Source organism: Neolamprologus brichardi, chromosome 10 (genome assembly GCF_056152115.1).
Source record: "Neolamprologus brichardi isolate AB-2024 chromosome 10, ASM5615211v1, whole genome shotgun sequence".
In the NCBI taxonomy this organism is placed as follows: domain Eukaryota; kingdom Metazoa; phylum Chordata; class Actinopteri; order Cichliformes; family Cichlidae; genus Neolamprologus; species Neolamprologus brichardi.
Window position 1 is genome coordinate 8,974,076 of NC_142113.1, and position 17,715 is coordinate 8,991,790.

The 17,715-nt window shown below is 41.1% G+C and overlaps 2 protein-coding genes across 3 annotated transcripts; both read right to left on the reverse strand.

Annotated features, from left to right (window-relative positions):
* Nucleotides 1–58: 58 nt before the first annotated feature.
* Nucleotides 59–8,003, reverse strand: p2rx5 (purinergic receptor P2X, ligand-gated ion channel, 5). Its single transcript, XM_006799546.3, has 12 exons — nucleotides 7,804–8,003; nucleotides 7,222–7,372; nucleotides 6,915–6,986; nucleotides 6,743–6,818; nucleotides 6,415–6,499; nucleotides 6,158–6,238; nucleotides 3,862–4,003; nucleotides 1,588–1,721; nucleotides 1,409–1,502; nucleotides 1,252–1,317; nucleotides 988–1,076; nucleotides 59–899 (listed from the first exon to the last, which is right to left on the reverse strand). The coding sequence occupies exons 1-12, from the start codon at nucleotides 7,932–7,934 to the stop codon at nucleotides 641–643; spliced, it is 1,380 nt and encodes a 459-aa protein (XP_006799609.1). The 5' UTR covers nucleotides 7,935–8,003; the 3' UTR covers nucleotides 59–640.
* A 2,281-nt stretch (nucleotides 8,004–10,284) lies between these two features.
* LOC102794071 (polyubiquitin-B) lies at nucleotides 10,285–12,008 on the reverse strand. Of its 2 annotated transcripts, none has more exons than XM_087847153.1 (2): nucleotides 11,906–12,008; nucleotides 10,285–11,192 (listed from the first exon to the last, which is right to left on the reverse strand). In XM_087847153.1, exon 2 carries the CDS (start codon nucleotides 11,182–11,184, stop codon nucleotides 10,495–10,497), a length of 690 nt encoding a protein of 229 aa, XP_087703279.1. In that variant the 5' UTR covers nucleotides 11,185–11,192; nucleotides 11,906–12,008; the 3' UTR covers nucleotides 10,285–10,494. The 2 variants fall into 2 exon arrangements, with proteins under 2 accessions (XP_087703279.1, XP_087703278.1); XM_087847152.1 differs by having other exon boundaries at nucleotides 11,889–11,980.
* Between the last annotated feature and the right edge of the window lie 5,707 nt (nucleotides 12,009–17,715).

The window sequence follows — 17,715 nt, forward strand, 5'->3', positions numbered from 1 at the left end:
CAAAAATATGTTTCCAATGACAAAGAACATTCAATAAATAGAAACAGGAACAGCAAACAATAAAGGGAGACTGCATTTCAGTTTCCATTTATTACACAGAGAATATGTCCATTTGGACTCGTAGTGCATGTCAGGCTGTATTCTTCAGTGTCGCCAGTGAATACTGTGTAAAAGCTTCGCATCAAAGCCATGATCAGTACAGTTAACTGAACATACAGCAGAAAGCAGCAACAGTGTTTGTGCATTTTAACAACACAATACATGTGTTGAGCTGTAAAAACACAATTAAGACCACACATTTTCTTATGAATTGCTTCTAAGTGTAGTTTTTAAAAACTTTCATGCCTACTTTTTAACTTTTATTACTATATATTGTAATTACTGTCACTGCTAATTACCAGTTGAGTGTTAATGAATCTGTTTTGAATCCTGACCCTGCTACTTTCTTTGATGTCCTGACATCATGCACTTTGCACAACATTTACATTCCCCTGGATCAACACATCTTCAGTCAGGGCATCATTCATGCTAGTGACCGTGCTAGCAGTTGTGCCAGCAGGTAAGACGTGGACGTCAGTCCCACCTTTGGGTTCCGCCTCATGCAGGAAAACAAACAGCTGATCTTGCTCTGCCTGCAGACCTAGTTGTGAGCCATGAAAGTGATATGATGCTTCGTCTCGGGGCCTTGGGGTGGAGCAGAGTATCGCTGTCCCGTGTTACGTGGAATTGTGGGACCCCTTTTCTCTGTAGGTGGCTGGCTCTCTGCAGAAGATCCTGCAGTGGGCTCAGTTTCTCCTGGGTTTTTGATGGAATTTGTAGCCCCTTTCTCTGTCCCTGGTCTTCTGGACCTCTTTTCCCGATGGCCCGCTTTCTCATCTTTAACTTTGGTCCTCTCTTTTCTGTTGCACACAGCATTAGAGAGGTGTGCGAAAGTGAGGAGCAAGATTTAGAAAATGGCAAAGGTTTTGCAAACATATGAAGTCCTACTTGAAGTTGATGATTTCAAATTTCCTCTCTCGGTAGTAGGAGCTCGTGTTCATCATGTACAATAATATCATATCACAGGCAAAGGCTCCCTAAAAGAGAAAAATAAACAAATGAACTGGAACAGGAGAGAATATTACTTTTCTTGGTGGGGATTACACATCATCCACTGTCCTGTAATATGACAGTTTTTGAACTTAGCACCGTGGTAATTGCACAGCAATAATCCACACATCCGTCAGCAGAATATTCTAATAAATTACTCACTGCACCGAGGAGAGCAACACCTGAGCCAATGGCAATTATTGTGGGGACAATATTGAATTTCCCGGCCTGTAAAACAATAACCAGAAACTCACTGTTAATCTCCCACCAGAATGATGTGCTTTAGAAAAGAACTAAACTGCTATTATCTCCACAGTACCTGACCATTGATCATTATATCAAAGCGAATCCCATACACTTTATACAACGTGCGATAGGTTTCCCCATTTTGATCCTTATAGTATCTGGCATATCTGTAGAAAAAATTGTTGACATAAGATGTAAAGGCTGAAAACAGGTTGGAAACAGTGAGCAGAGTGAAGGTAGCGGGTACCATACCTGAAGTTGTATCCCGATGTGATTGAGTTGTTCAAATTAATGTCCAAACGGGTGAAGCTGTACTGTGGATTACACAGAGAATAATCTTTATCCAGGTCACAGTTCCACTCAATGAGAATGCCAACAGAGCCGCCCTGATGGACACAAAGGGTAAATATTAATAGCAGATCAGCGGCTACACCACAAACCATACCGTACAGTGCTTTACAAAAAGTAAAACTTTTTAAACATAACATACCACGACCACAGAAGACATACGCAGATAAAATCAAGTTACATGAGGCTTTGGCAAGAAAATGCTTATTTTGAACATCTGTGTTCATTTGTAATGGGGCAGGGATAGCTCAGTAGGTAGAGTGGTTGCCCCATGGTCGGAAGGTCGGGGGTTCGACTCCACTGAACAGCTACCCTGAGGTACCCCTGAGCAAGGTACCGTCCCTACACACTGCTCACCGGGCGCTGCATTGGTGGCTGCTCACTGCTTCACTGGGTGAATGGGTTAAATGCAGAGGAGTAATTTCCCTACGGGGCCTAACGCTTACGCATTTTAATTCAGTTGAGGTGCCCCGATCTTTCTCCCTCAGAGCCTCAAACTGAAGTTGCTTGTAACGGGCAACACAGATTTCATTTGGGACCAGCCAATGTGGAGCATCAAAGCTAATAGAGGAATGTCTTACTTAAACACAGTTTCAGAAACTCAGTTTTTCATAACTCTAAACAGAAACTGAAAAGGATTAAATACTACTGAAAACTCCACACGTTTATCATCAATTTTCTTCCAGCTGAATATATAACAGATACATATACATATACAGATGAAGATCACAAGATGTGTCAAAAAGCTTCACGACAACAACACATAATGACATGTATGTGGATCTAACCAGTTCAAAAATGACCCTGCTGTTAGTAGTCTACCAGAGGCTGGCTTTTAATACACAGCTTTACTGTATTTGCATTGCAGAGAGATTCATATTTGCAGATTTTCTCACAAATCATTAAAGAAATCAGCTTTTTTGTGCAAGCAGACCATCTCCCTATAAATCAGTCAACTGATTTGAGTTTGTGTGTCCACAGAGAGGTAAACTGTGTATTGCAGAATCTTCACTGTACTTTGTCCTCTTCTAACATTTTATAATGTTCTTCTAACATTTTATAATGTTAGAAGATCTGCTCAAGAAATCTAAACAAGTGATGGCAAGCTACTGAGACATGCTTTGTTTCCAATCACTTTCAAAATGTCTTATCCTACTAAATACATTTGTTACTGCAATCAGTGCCAGATTTCTATTATAGTTTGTTAGCAAATGACTGTGAGGAAGTGAGGAACCAAAATCACTCCCACACATAGTCTTAATTGGTACATTGGTACACACACACACACACACAAAGGATAGGGGCATGAAATCAGTTCTGGTTGTTTGTTTGTCTGTCTGTGTGTTTGTTTGCTGTTTTGCCTCCAGAGCTTTTCAAATTTCAATTTCAAATTCATTCATTCATTTTCAAATTTTGTTTGATGTTAGATACCAATAACAACTCAAGCTGATTCATTTTTGGTCAAAATCTGGTTAAAGTCAAAGTCAAGGTCACACCAAATGTAAAAATCAGTTAAAAAAAATCTTCAAACTTCACAACAATATGCTACACCCTGGGGGACATGAGTACCTAAAATTGGCCATTAACATTGGCCTTTAATGTTAGCACCCAAGGTCAAAGTTGACCTTGACCAAAAAAAATTAAACCATATTGAGTATTATATCATATGAAAGGGCATGCAAAGAGCTGTACGACACACTTTTTATTTTCTCAATACAACATCCTATGACGTCACCATGATGCTGGAAAGCTTTGCAAAACCACATAATTATATCTTTAAATCTCACGTTTTACAGCTTATAGAAGTCAAAGATTCCAGCCAGAGCTGCTCCAGTATTAAAGGTAAAGATCATGAAATACACTATTCTAGCATGTAATGCTTAAAAGGTCATAGGTCAAAGGTCAGGGTCATATGAGCTAGGATCATCTCCAAACTTTAAACCAATATATTCGTCACTGGGGGGGGGGACATAAGAACTTTCTTTTTTTAGCTCTTTTTTCAATTCAACGCTTGATGATTTCAAAACGACACAAAATGATCAATATGCTACACTAATATACTCCAGTAGATTTCCATGTTAACAATGCTGACATGAACATGAAACATTAAAGTTTTAGCATAGGTCTTGCCCTTCAGGGGAATTTGCTCTCTTTGAGTGTTGTTGTTTCACTTTGTACCTTAACAGCCATTTCCTGGAAATCATGTCCAGCGCTGCTGACAAGATCTCTGAGGCGAAAGATGGGGCAGTAAGGATGATTCTCTTTTTCATAGAAACATCTCTTTAGGTAGCTTTCATCAGAAGTTTCAGGGACATTGGCTCTAGAAGTAATAGACAGCAGATGTGGAGTTAATGATATCAGAAACTTGTGTTTTCACTCAATGAAATGACACAAACCATTTACTTAAGTGAAAAGATGGAAGTTAGAGTTATCAGGGTTTTGCTGATGGCAGCAGATAAGGCACAGCTGGTTCCATGCCTGAACCAGCTGTGCTCTTTCTGTCTAAAGTTTGTATGTTTTCCATTTGCCTGTTTGGGGTTTCTTCTCACAGACCAAAGGCATGCATGTTGTGTTATGTGGTCATTCTGAGTGGCCGCAGGCGTGGATGTGAGAATGTGTGCCCTCTTTTTTGCCCTGTGATGGACTGGCTGCCTGTTCAGGGTGTATCCTGCATCTTAGCTGACATTAGCAGCTAGATGGATAAGCATTTAAGAAAAATGGGATGGATGGATGACTTGAAAGTGCAACATCAGAATCTGACTACCGGTTGTCATACTTAGGATAATATTGACAATTTGACTGAAAACTTGAATCTCTGAAAATATAATTTTTAGAATATATATTAGTCTTTGGTATTTCTTCCTTTTGCTTTACTAAGGCCCAGCCCTTGGTCTTTACACCATAAAATGTTGGGCTTGGCCTATTATCCTGCAGCACTGTGAATCCTTCAGATGCAAAACAGAGGCCATGTTTTTGAACAGGAAGGGGCTACTGGCTGAGCGTGAAGGTCCTTTATTATAGACATACTTGTCCAGGGTAGAAAACAACTCTAGACTTCACATCCAGAAGAAGGTGTAAGCCGAAGCATGTAGGTGTATTTTTAATGTCACTTGCCCACAAAGAAGCTACTTTATTACTCGCATAAACTACTAGGACTGCCAGGACCTGGATTTTTTTAAGCCAGTTTTGGTTAGATTCATTCATTTTCTTCCTCCTGATGGTTTTCTTGTGCCCAGTAGTCTGTTACTTCCATAGCACTAGGTGGTCCTCTCAATAAATAGGACTTTTTTCCATTATCTACATTTTTTAATATAACTTTTGCTGACTTTTGCTCACTTGGTCTTTATTGATGTCTTTTGATTTATCTGTTTTTGTTTTGTTTTTTCCTGCAGTGAATAAAGCTGGATGTATTGATCTTCTATGGCCACTTTTGGACACTCTGCATCCATTTTCCAGCATTTTAGAGCTCTGCCCCATAGGAACCTTCAAACTCACAATGACCCGGTCAAAGCTCTTTGTTGCTAAGAATAACAGGCTGACTAGTGACACTTTCGCTCAGTTATGATGGAATATGTGTTCTCCAAATCAACCTGTTCTATTCTGCTTCAGGGAAAGGAAACAACTCAAAAAATGTTACTTTGTGCACAAAGATGTTAACAAATTCAGTGCCACAGTTTGGCTATAAATATGGCAGAATATAAGATTTATCTTCCTTTTTTTATATGATTATAAATGTTTATAACATTTTTAAAAAAGGTGAGAAGCTTTTTAATGTGATCTTATACCATTTTAACTTTGCCTTAACTTTGGTCCTCAGATACGCACATATGCATCTGCATCTGTACCACTGTGCACTCACTTCAGAGTTTCACTGTCTGGACTCCAACTAAGCTGACTAAGCTTTCTTCAGTGTACACTACAAAAGTGGCGCATGCAGCATGCGTATGTCAGTCAAACCAAAGCTTACACCCTCTAGCTGCAAGCAAAAGAAAAAAACGTAACTGGATACAGGACACTGTAAGATGTGTAGTGTTGCCAGCCATTTGAAGTAAGTTCCATTCAGGCGAAAGCATTACCTCATTAATCACAGGCATGCCAACATTAGATGGGGAACATAAGAGATGTATCCGTAATTATAGTAAGATCTTGACAGATGAATTAGCTACAGCTGCGGCATCTCTGTGCATTATTGCAGGACTCGTGCAGGGAACAGCGGAGAGGGTAGCTCACTGGGCTAGCCCATTCTGATCAAACACCTGTCCAGGGCAAGGCTTGCTGTCAAGGACGTCTCAGATGACTGTTTCACTGTCTCACTGAGTGCAATGCACAGAATGGTATAAATAGATGGCTCTCTGCACCGTAAAGCTATTTAAAGCACCCACTGGAGCGTGCATATCCCCCCAGGTCACTCTATGCCCCAATCCCTGGAAGACATAGGCACACCAGCAATCAGCAGCCACTTATAGCTACTTACTTGGAGAACTCAAACTTGGGGAACCTGATGAAATTCTTGATGTAGATGGTGAAGTTTTCTGCATCACTCAGTAAGGGCTCTCTGGAAATGAAAGAGACAGGCAGCTGTGTGAAAAAAGGGAGGCGACAGCCTATGCCAGTAATAAATAGAACCTGTGAAATATCTGGGTCTGTGTGAGGGATCAGAGCCAGTGTTAATGCAGCAGCAGCTCAAAATGGCAAATTTCCAAAGTTCTGTGAGGGATGATGAATGCTCACGCGGGTCTCTTGTTGTATTCAACGGGACACCAGGCATGAATCTCGCAGGTCCCGGTGCTGTTTAAACACAAGCCAGTCTTGATTCCTAACAGAGAGAGAGAGAGCAAAGAGTTGGCAGGCTGTGTGGTGGAGCTGAACGAGAACTTAAAAAATGAAAAGACACAGAGAGACATAATGAAATGTGTAATATTAAAGAGTGGCGGTATCAGGACAATATTTTGTATTGTTTCATTATACAGATCATAAATCAGAGAATGGAAAAAGCGAGGATAAATCCAAACAAACAATCAGATTTTTACATGACTAAAGTGAAGTGAACATCCCTCACCATGACCTGCTGTTACAGGCTCCCCCTCCATGCAGTCATCATCAGTTTTGCATCGTCCATCTGGCACCTTGGAACTCTGTTAGAGGCACAATTTAAAAAAAAAATATTATTATTATTTTTTTACTATGACTTTTCTGCTTTCGGTAAATGCTAATGTCCTTCCAATACGCACCTCAGCACAGAAGCCCAGCCTTTGATTGGGAGTCTCTATGTAATTTGTTACAACAAAGAACACCTGCTCACCCTGCAAAATAAAATTAAGTCCTGGCAGTGAGATGAAGAAGCAAAATGTTAAACAAATTAGTGCCCCCAAGAAGCTCAATATTGTTAAATCTGCCGAGACAGACATTGAGACTAATGATACAAGGCAGCACAAACATTCAATAGCCTCGTAATATGTCTTGACAGGAACATAATTAGCGAATGCTGCTATCAGTGCCATCAGTGTTGCTATCCTACAAACTAAAAGATAGACTCACATTTGGGGGTATGACATAGTCCTCGGCACTCCACAGGTAAGGCCCCGTCTCAGAAGTGTTGGTCAGAGTGACGCCTTTAAGCTTGGTGATGACTGAGCTCTGGATGGCCTCTTCTTTCTCCTGGTACCCCTTCTTCACCACAAACACCCACCTGGGACATTCAGCACAACTTCATGACGTGGCAATGTAGCACTTGTCTACATTGCAGAGTTATGTTATTATTACTAATATTACGATTATTAAAGTGTTTTAGAAAATATCTCGCATATGCATAAGGGGTAAAACGCTTGAAAATACCATAAATTAAAGATTACTGAACGACAAATCGACTGTTAATAGCAGGCTTGATTGTATAACCACCAGCCACTTAAAAATGTCACACTACAGTTTGTCCTCTCTTTATTAACCAGATAACCCACACGGGAGTATTAGTAGGAAAGGCCCATACTGCGCTACCACTTTAACACAAAGTAAAAACCTTTCCACAACCTCCACTATTTTTAACTTTGTTAGTCACTCTCCCTTTTATTATTCCATAAAGGAAACACGCTAGTTGGAGGGGGTGCATGCAGTTCACCTCACCCAATAATGTATCCCAGCACTGCCAGCTGGTAGAGCCGAAATAATATTCCGATTCTTCTGTTTTCTGCAATGACATATTTCTCCGTTTTGTAGTTGAGAAGAGAAAAGAAGAAGCCCCCCCAGCCTGCCATTCCTCCCCGCACGGTGGAGCCGAGTGAGACGGCAGCTCGCAGTCCCCCAGCTGATATATACTGCTTCTCTTGTCATGCAGCGGGCAAACCCACTGAGACAGGGGATGCAAAACACCGACTCAGTTCCTTGTGGAAGAGCGACGCAGGGAAAGTTTATGTTGTTGCATGGTTTGATTACACACTCACTTTGACTTACATGAGCTGTGTGCAGCAGCACCATTGCTAATAATTCATTCCTGTGCAAATACGGCGACTTGTACTTTTCCAACAGTGTTTTCCAACACTGTCATGAGTGTTTACAAGTATGGTAAAATTATTTTTGTAACTGTTGCATTTTTAAAAAGAAAAATGTGGACGGAGCTAAACGCACACTTGGCATGAGTTTCAGCTGTTCTTCCAGAAAAAAGCAAATTTCATAGAAAAAGCTATTTACCAAATTCGGCCATGTTTGTAGTTTTGTGCTGTTCAACACTTGTACCGCATTCTGTTTGTGTTGTTCACAATGAACATGCTGAGCAGAAACATTTAGTACTTTTTTTATTTATCGATGGCTCAAATCACAGCACAGTGTTTTGTTTCGGGGTTTCTTTTTTTTGGGGGGGGGGGGGGGGGGGGGGGGGGGTTTATAGAATTTATGTTGCAATGGATGGCCAGTCAAGAAAAAAAAAAGAGAGCGAAAGAAAGAAAAAGACAGGCACTTGATGTCTATAACTGGAAGAACTGAGAATGAAGACAACATATTCATTGTTGAGAAATGCTGCAGAAAGGTTGAGGAAGCTGCAGCAGAGCGCCTTCACTAACAGACTCATTCAGCTCCGCTGCCACGGGAGCTGTGGTAGTAAGCTATACCAACCAAAACGCCATGCATGCTCTCACCTTAGAATCACAATTTCAGTGTTCAGTAAGATTTCTGGGACTGGATTTCACTGGAACACCTGGAGCCTGTGGCCCTGCGAATTCATGTAACCAGAATGAAGATTGATTTGATTGGAGAACTTCTAGTAAGCACAGAAGTAAGCTCCTTCTCCCTCTCCCCTCTCCCTTATCTTTCCTGCTTGGCTTCTCATGTCTTTTGTATAGTCTCGCTTATTCTCTAACCCCAAGAGAGTCTCCGAGACTTGTTCTCTAAAAACCTACAGAAGAATTATGGATTTCATCAACTGGTCCCTTAACGAAACTGACAACTCCTGAGCTTGGGAGAGCCTGTCCTGCAGAGACGTTTGCTGCCGGATACTCGATGGTCGGTTGCGTCGTGTGTCTGGCGACACTCTCGATGGAGGACTTTGAATGACATCTACCAATTCGGAACCATGATAACAGAATTCTGGCTGATTGGAGCTGGCTCTGACCTGGCTTATCGCCACAAGGCTGGCCAACATGATAGACGATGAGCAGGGCTGTGAGTACTCAGACTGTGTTTTTTTGGAACACAGTCTGAGTACTCAGACTGTGTTTTTTTGGAACACAGTATGGATAAGATCTTGGAGAAGCTCATGGCTCTGCAATTTGAATAACATCTTGAAGAAGAACAACAGGAATTGAGAGACCTGGTGACCAGTGACGGACATTAGACCAACTGTAAAATTGGAAGCAGTTTGTTCGCACCAACCAAAACAACTGCCATCTTCATCTCATGCGGCCTCCCTGGTGCCAGCTGGATGCTCAAGGCAAAAGCTGACAGAATAACAATTCTCTCCCTTACATAACAAGACTGTGTTGTGACTCTCTTCCCCCTCCTTCAAGGCCACCCGCGTGTCGACCGAAGATTGTTGACTTTTGCTTAACCGGGTGAAGGGACACTTTCTCTCGGCTGAACACAGAACACACACACACGTACACTGACACAGACCTACACTCACCCCCTCTAAAGCTTATGTCTTCCATGTTGTGAGATGTGATGATTCATGTGCTATGTGCTGAGGTGTTTTTTCCTGTTCTCAAACTGAGCTCCCCATTGGAGTTCTTTTTTCTCCTTGTCTCTCCTCATGTTGTGAATTTTCCATTGTTATACCTCTCTGACCCAGCTTCCCCATGTGATGTTTGTGTAATGTATGTATGGTCGGAAGGGTAAGATGGCGCTGGCAAAGGTCAGCAGCTTTAACCCAATTTCCTTCGGGGTCAACCTTCAGGTTCAATAAAGTTTTATTGATTGAATGATTCCTGTGGCATTTCATGAACAACAAGCTTCATCTTGCCACAGCTCATATAAAAGCTCAGTTTCTGTTCCAGAATTTCAGTAAACTGGTAAATAACACTTTTCACTTAACTGGTCTGAAGAGAAAAACAAGTGTGCTCCACTTATAAAGGGTGTAAAGCAACAAAGACTAATTATTAAAGAACATGGGCAGAATCTGAGTTTATTCAAATTTTTATTAAGCCATCAAAAGCCCAACTTAACATAACACAAGTTGATTAATATACAGCATAAGATGATTTATCATGCAAGTGCATTTTAGTAAGGCTGTATATGCATTTGAATCAAAGGAAACCACCCTAGAATTTAATCTAATCCTTTATTCAGTTAGGTTCTGTTGCAAAGTAAATAAAAACATTGAATCATTTATTGGCCACCCCTGAGACGCAGGACAAGGTGGAGGGTGGACTCCTTCTGGATGTTGTAGTCAGAGAGGGTGCGGCCATCTTCCAGCTGCTTGCCGGCAAAGATCAGCCTCTGCTGGTCGGGGGGGATGCCTTCCTTATCCTGGATTTTGGCCTTGACATTCTCAATGGTGTCACTTGGCTCAACCTCCAGGGTGATGGTCTTGCCAGTGAGGGTCTTCACAAAGATCTGCATGCCACCCCTGAGACGCAGGACAAGGTGGAGGGTGGACTCCTTCTGGATGTTGTAGTCGGAGAGGGTGCGGCCATCTTCTAGCTGCTTGCCGGCAAAGATCAGCCTCTGCTGGTCGGGGGGGATGCCTTCCTTATCCTGGATTTTGGCCTTCACGTTTTCAATGGTGTCACTTGGCTCAACCTCCAGGGTGATGGTCTTGCCAGTGAGGGTCTTCACGAAGATCTGCATGCCACCCCTGAGACGCAGGACAAGGTGGAGGGTGGACTCCTTCTGGATGTTGTAGTCGGACAGGGTGCGACCATCTTCCAGCTGCTTGCCAGCAAAGATCAGCCTCTGCTGGTCGGGGGGAATGCCTTCCTTATCCTGGATTTTGGCCTTGACATTCTCAATGGTGTCACTGGGCTCAACCTCGAGAGTGATGGTCTTACCAGTTAGGGTTTTCACAAAGATCTGCATGTTTTCTCCTGTGAAAAAGATTCCATATTACCAATAGTAAAACATAAGGCTCTCTCTCTCTCTCTCTCTCACACACACACACACACACACACACACACACACACACACACACACACAAGATATGACTAATAAAGATATTTGATCAGCATGCTGTGAAATAGCACTGTATTTGTAAAATACTGGGCAATTATTTCTTCCTTGTAGAAACGCACACCAAAATTGGCTTATGCATACGTTTTCTTTATATACTATCAGTCGGTCTACTAGTTATCCTTCCAGCAGGTGCGATAAACAGGACTGAGTCATACACCAGTTTTATAACATACTGGTAGGAAACCGGTGTTTCGCGTACCAGCGCCATTTTAACATAAGCTATTGTTGTTTGCCCCCTTTTTGTCCAGCTGACGTTACACCCTAATGGACGGTAGCCATTTTTATTAGTTAACGTTAGCGTTTTACGGCATAGTTCACAGAAAGCATCTTGCTTCCAACGTAACATAACGACAGTATTCGTTTTAGAATTGGTATATCAGTTGCTAAACAAGTTACATCTTTACAGTCACTCTTTATATAGCTGTTGGGTCGCACATTAAAAAATAACTAAATAAAGAACATTTAAAATGTGTTTCACAGATCAGCGGAAAAGCAGTTGATGTCAGAAATCTAACAAATAATGCTTTTAAAAAACGCATAGTCATACTTACAGCTTGAGTTCACTTACGTTTCCTTGCTCTCAATACACAGACACCACCCTCTGACTGCAGTTGCCAAGGGAAACAGGACTTTTTATACTGGAGAAGCGTCGTCGACTGATATTCATCCGCAAATGAAACTAGATCCCTGTTCTAGCAGTTTTTATTGTATTAGTATTGTCCAGTGTTTTCTTTTGATAGGGAAAATTTACATTACATTTTAATGCGGACTTTTGTATGTTTGCTTGTTTCAAACTGTAGTAAATGAATCTATTTTTCTGCCCCAATAAAGTGAATAAAATGAATGGCCCTAAAAAAATATTTCACAACTTTATTGTTTTTGTTATGTTTATCCCGTGTTAATCTTACACTATAGCTGCCCTGCCTCAGTGGTCATAATAGTAATATGTAGCATGATTAATACAACTACTGCACATGTGCATTTAAAATGATAAACCTATGTGAACCACATGAATTGATGTATGATTATGCTATGATTAATATCAATTATATATCACCAAACAATAGTCCCCTCAAAGTCCTTTAAGACCCTACAGAGGGAAAATCCCAACAACCAGACGACCCCAGAACCAGGCTCAGAGAGGGGCAGCCATGTACTGCGACCGGTTGGGGGTTACAGTAGGGAGGCAGGACAAAAGCTGTGACAAAAATAATTAAGCATTAAATACCGAGTGCTATATAAACACCGAGTGAAGAGAGGTGAATGAAGAAGAAATGCTCAGTGCATCATGGGAAACTTTCAGCAGCCTGGGCCTGCAGCATAACTAAGGGATGGATCAGGTTCTCCTGATCCTGTCCTACTTTTTAATTTATATATAAACAACATTTGTGATGTGTCAAAAATGTTAAATTTTGTTTTGTTTGCAGATGACACAATCTTTTTATTATTCTGGAGAAAACTTGAAAAAAGTGGCTAAAGTTGAGGTTATTAAAATGAAAAAACTAAAAAGAAATGGTTTGATGTAAATAAGTTATGGCTGAACTCCATTTTCTGGGTGTAATAGTGGAATACAAGTTAACATGGAAATCTCATATTGAACATGTTGAAAAAAGGATGGCCAAAACAATTTACATCCTGCGTAATGGAAGATATATATTAGATTACAAGGCAATGCAAATATTATATATTTTTTATATTTTTACCCTGAGTTATTGTGTTGAAGTGTGAGGGGATACATATGTGACTAATATAAAAACATTAACCCCTTTAAAATATGCTTTAGTTCACATTTTAATCCAGTAAGTCAGTAATCAACATATAAACAATATCTGTGCAAAGATTTATCCTTCTGAAGTGAAACAGTGAAAAATGACTGCACTTTTAATAAATACATATTCTGGCATTCCATACTTTGTCCAATTTTGAAAAACTTTGGACACCATATGTGCTGCTATACAGCAGAATTGATCACCAGCTGCCTATTATTATAACACTAAACCTTAAAGAAGACTAAATCCTGCATTGGAGTAAGTAGTTCGGATCTCTCCTATATGTTTCATCTGGTAGAGCTGGTAAGTATCAGAAGCGTGCCATCTAGTCTAACCTCCCTGGTACCTGTCCTAGCCTGTGCAACATGGGCTTCCTCCCATCTGTAGGGTTGCAGCGATAACTAGTGCCTGCTTCACCTTTACATGATATCACCCCTTATCATAAAACTGAGTGACTTCATGTCTGATTTTTGCAAACATAAACTGAGCACAAAAGGTGAGACAGTTTGTGTTTGGTCAGTTTTTTTTCTTTGTTGTAACTATGCTTCTTGGCAATAAATCTTATACTGCTGGAAGCCCTGTTTATGAAATGGTGTCACATTTGTAAGGAAAATATGGGTTGAGTAGCAGAGTTGAGTATGTGGGTTGTGGCCATGAGAAGTAGGGGCCTCAGTAACATGTGGAAGAACCTTACACAGCCACAACAGCCTGGCACCTCCTCCTCATGCTGGTCACCAGCTTGGTCACACACCAAGCTGGTGACCAGCCCTAACTCTAACCCTCTTTCTGTCACTATATTTTATTCAAAGCTTTGTGGAAAATGCTTCACCTGTAAAAGTTTCAAAGTCACCAGTGACATTTTTTCACCAGCAGAACGTTCAACAGCTTCATCAGAATGAACCACAGTTGACGACATCACGAGAGTCAGAACACAGAACTACTAAAAAAAAAATCAATGACGTTCATCTCTGCATCATTTAATTTGGATGTAGTTGGTGGAGAAATATCAGTAAACAGTTTGCAGCATTCATCACAGCAATCAGTAGTGATTAGTCCACATTTGCTTTGTGTATTTAAACAGTTTGCTAAAGAGATTTCAAATCTTTTTCAACGACATTTTAAACGTTTGAAACCAGTCAGCTAACGTTTGACAGCTGTACCGACCAGATTCCTCCAGTCTATTGTAGCAGACTGTTTTCATCCTAAAAAAATGGAGAGAGGAGATGGACCACAAAACGGTATGTTGCGCAGGTTATTGAATGAAGAAAACTTCCGTGTTCTGGGTCAAGTTATTAATCAGCTGCCACAACGTGATATTGAGGAGGACAATCTTCAGAATGACGAGGAAGAGGCTAATGAGGAAGATGATGAGGAGGTGGTTGATGTTCCAGTAGGAGGCATTGAAAGAAATCCACCTCAGGAAATAGAAGGACCCTGGTACAATAATGGAGCAGGAGACTTTGAATTAAACCCAGCTGAGCAAGCAGAAGATCTGATAATTGAGGTGGTTCTGGGAAGATGAGGAGTCTGAGAGTGACACTGTCCCTGAAAATGGTCCTGATAGTGACACGGATAACAGTGACAATGATGATGGAGACAATGGTCAGGATGCTCCTGTGTTATTGCCCCCCAGCCCAGTACCAGGAGGTTCAAGGAGGAGACCAAGGGAGGACGAGGATGAAGAAGAAGATGGGAGAGCTAGAAAACAATTTAAACACTGAACTTTGAGCTGAGCTGAAAACTCAGAGTTGCACCCATTTTCTAAAGCTACATAATGTAATTATAATATATATATACATATATATAATATTTATATATAATATACATTGTGTTTCCTTCTGCAGAGGAGCTTGCATCCAATAAAAGCAGCAGGAACAAACCCAGGAAACAAATAAGAAGGAAAAAGCGAAAAACTGCAAAGCAGAAAATTAGGAAAACAGAGACTTAAAGAAAGGAAGATAAATAACAGAAAGAAAAGAAGAAAATGTCATGGCTGTGTGAAGGCAGGCAGGAATGGTGGACCCAAGAGCAGGACTCACGGAGGCAAATGTGAAGTCAAAACACCCAGCTTTATTGGGAGATAGGAGACTGAACAGAAAACTAACTAAACTGGGAAAGCAACAGGCAGGAAAACGGGCAAACAGAGTAGAATGTGGGACGACGTGAAAACGAGCAGGGGAAGATGCAGACACTAAATACAAGAGGTGAACAGGACTGAAAGGAAACAGCTGGGAGACATGTCTGACACTGATTACACAGACGAGACAGGGAGAGTACAAAACTGAACACACAGACATAAGACACAGATCAAAATAAAAGAGGAAATGCACAGAGTGGACTCAGAGACACAGTAACAGACAGAGTACAGAGGGAACACATGGGCAGACACTAAACAGAGGGAACACAGAACCAAAACCATAAAAACCAAAAAGTCTAAACCCGAACACATAATCAGAATGAACTAGAACACAAGATCATAATAATAATAAACACAAAACACTGGGTCAAATGACCCAGGATCATGACAGAAAAAATAAAAGATGAGAGAAGAAATTCATGACCAGATAGGCAGCAAACGAGTCAGGTCATGCAGCAAATTGTCAGACATCACCTCCAGATCCAGATGACCATGTGTCAGCGTCATCTACATCAGCATCAGCTGGATACTGGAAGCGAAAATGAAAGGATGATGAAGAGGAAGATGGGAAAGAATTTTGCTGATGGACAATCGCCGTTACACCCTACCTTTCAAGGCCAGTGTCCAACATGTAAAATCCTCAGAGACTGAATCTCGGCTGGCCCCTCTGACCCACTGACTTCCTGCCACCAGGGACCTGTTTACCGGACTGCCACAGTGGTGCCACAAGTGGAATGCAACATGTGTGTTTCATACCACTGGTACCTTGTTAGATGGTGATGATTGTGGTCTTACTGGTTGCAGTCAAGGAGGGAGCAGTCCTATTGGTCTGCTCCCAGATTAGGAAGGCAGGGTTGGGGCTTTCCTATCATCATTATGCTAATGTGATTAATATGGTTTGTCTGTCTTCCTGCCCTTAACCCTGATTGGTCCTGCCAGATAGCTGCCCCACTCTGAGCATGGTTCTGTGGAGGTTTCTTCTTGTTTAAAGCCAGGTTTTCTTTCCTACTCTCACCAAATGCTGGTGATGATTGTGGTTTTACTGGTCGCAGTCATGGAGGGAGTGGTCTTATTGGTTGGCTCCTACATTAGGGAGGTGGGGTTGGGGCCTCCCTATCACCATTATGCTATCGTAATTAAACAATAAATAGCATTTACAAAACCACCATCTTCAGATAGAAAAACACATATTGGAATGCTATCAGTTGTGGATTGGCCTCCCCACAGCCTGGACATCAACATTAGTGAATAGTGGGGATCATCTTGACAGAGAAGGGATGGCAGCTAACATCCAAAGAAGAGATTTGAATGTCCTTCAAGAAGCCTGGATAACTATTCCTGAAGAATACTTTCGTTGTAATTTAAAAAGAAAAAAAAGAATTAAAGCAAAGGTAGTTTGGGTGTTGCAGTCCTTTAATAATCAAGGAAAAAAACTGTAAATCCACAATTTTAAAAAAATGTTTTTATTATAAATAATCCTGGTGTGGATTAGTTACTTACACATCAAACCAATGTTTTACAGCCAGAACATTGCTTTTTACAAACCCAGAGTGAAATTCACACAAGTTCAGCTTTCGTCACCTGATCAGTACGCCACTGAAGCAGATGATTCACCATGAGAAATTGGCATTCCTTGCCCCAACTGTCCACAATATGAAAGTCACAGGAAAAACAGAGACACATCTTTTTTTTTGTTTGTTTATTTTTTAGCCTACTGTGGGGTCACTTAACATCCCTGTGTTTGAACAGTACACTTTAATTCTGCTTTTACAGCATTTACTTAATGTGCAGGGAAACATCAGGGTTAGCAAGCTCACAGTGAGATTCTTCTTTCTCTGGTCCACATGTGTAATATTTATGTTTTTGTCCATCGAGCCACTCCATAGAGCTTCACCGCAAGTAATATTCAATTGCAGCAGAGAATGCAGCAAAGCCTCCACATCCCAGAACATCTGAACACCAGCTGCAAAACAGAAAAATAAACACGTGGACAAGATGCATACATTTGCTGTAATGCAAACTATTAGTTAATAAAGTAAGTTACATACCAGGAAAGCCAATAGCTCCTCCACTCACACAACCACTGTACACATCAGTGCTGCGCTGAAAAGCTTAGAAATATGGTATCTAACCAGATTCTTACTCTGGATGGCATTACCTTGGCCTCCAGTAACACTGTGAGGAACCTTGGAGTCATTTTTGACCAGGATATGTCCTTCAACGCACATATTAAACAAATATGTAAGACTGCGTTCTTCCATTTGCGCAACATCTCTAAAATTAGAAATATCCTGTCTCAGAGTGATGCTGAAAAACTAGTTCATGCATTTATTACTTCCAGGCTGGACTACTGCAATTCATTATTATCAGGATGTCCAAAAAACTCACTGAAAAGCCTTCAGCTAATCCAAAATGCTGCAGCAAGAGTACTGACAGGGACTAGAAAGAGAGAGCATATTTCTCCTGTTTTGG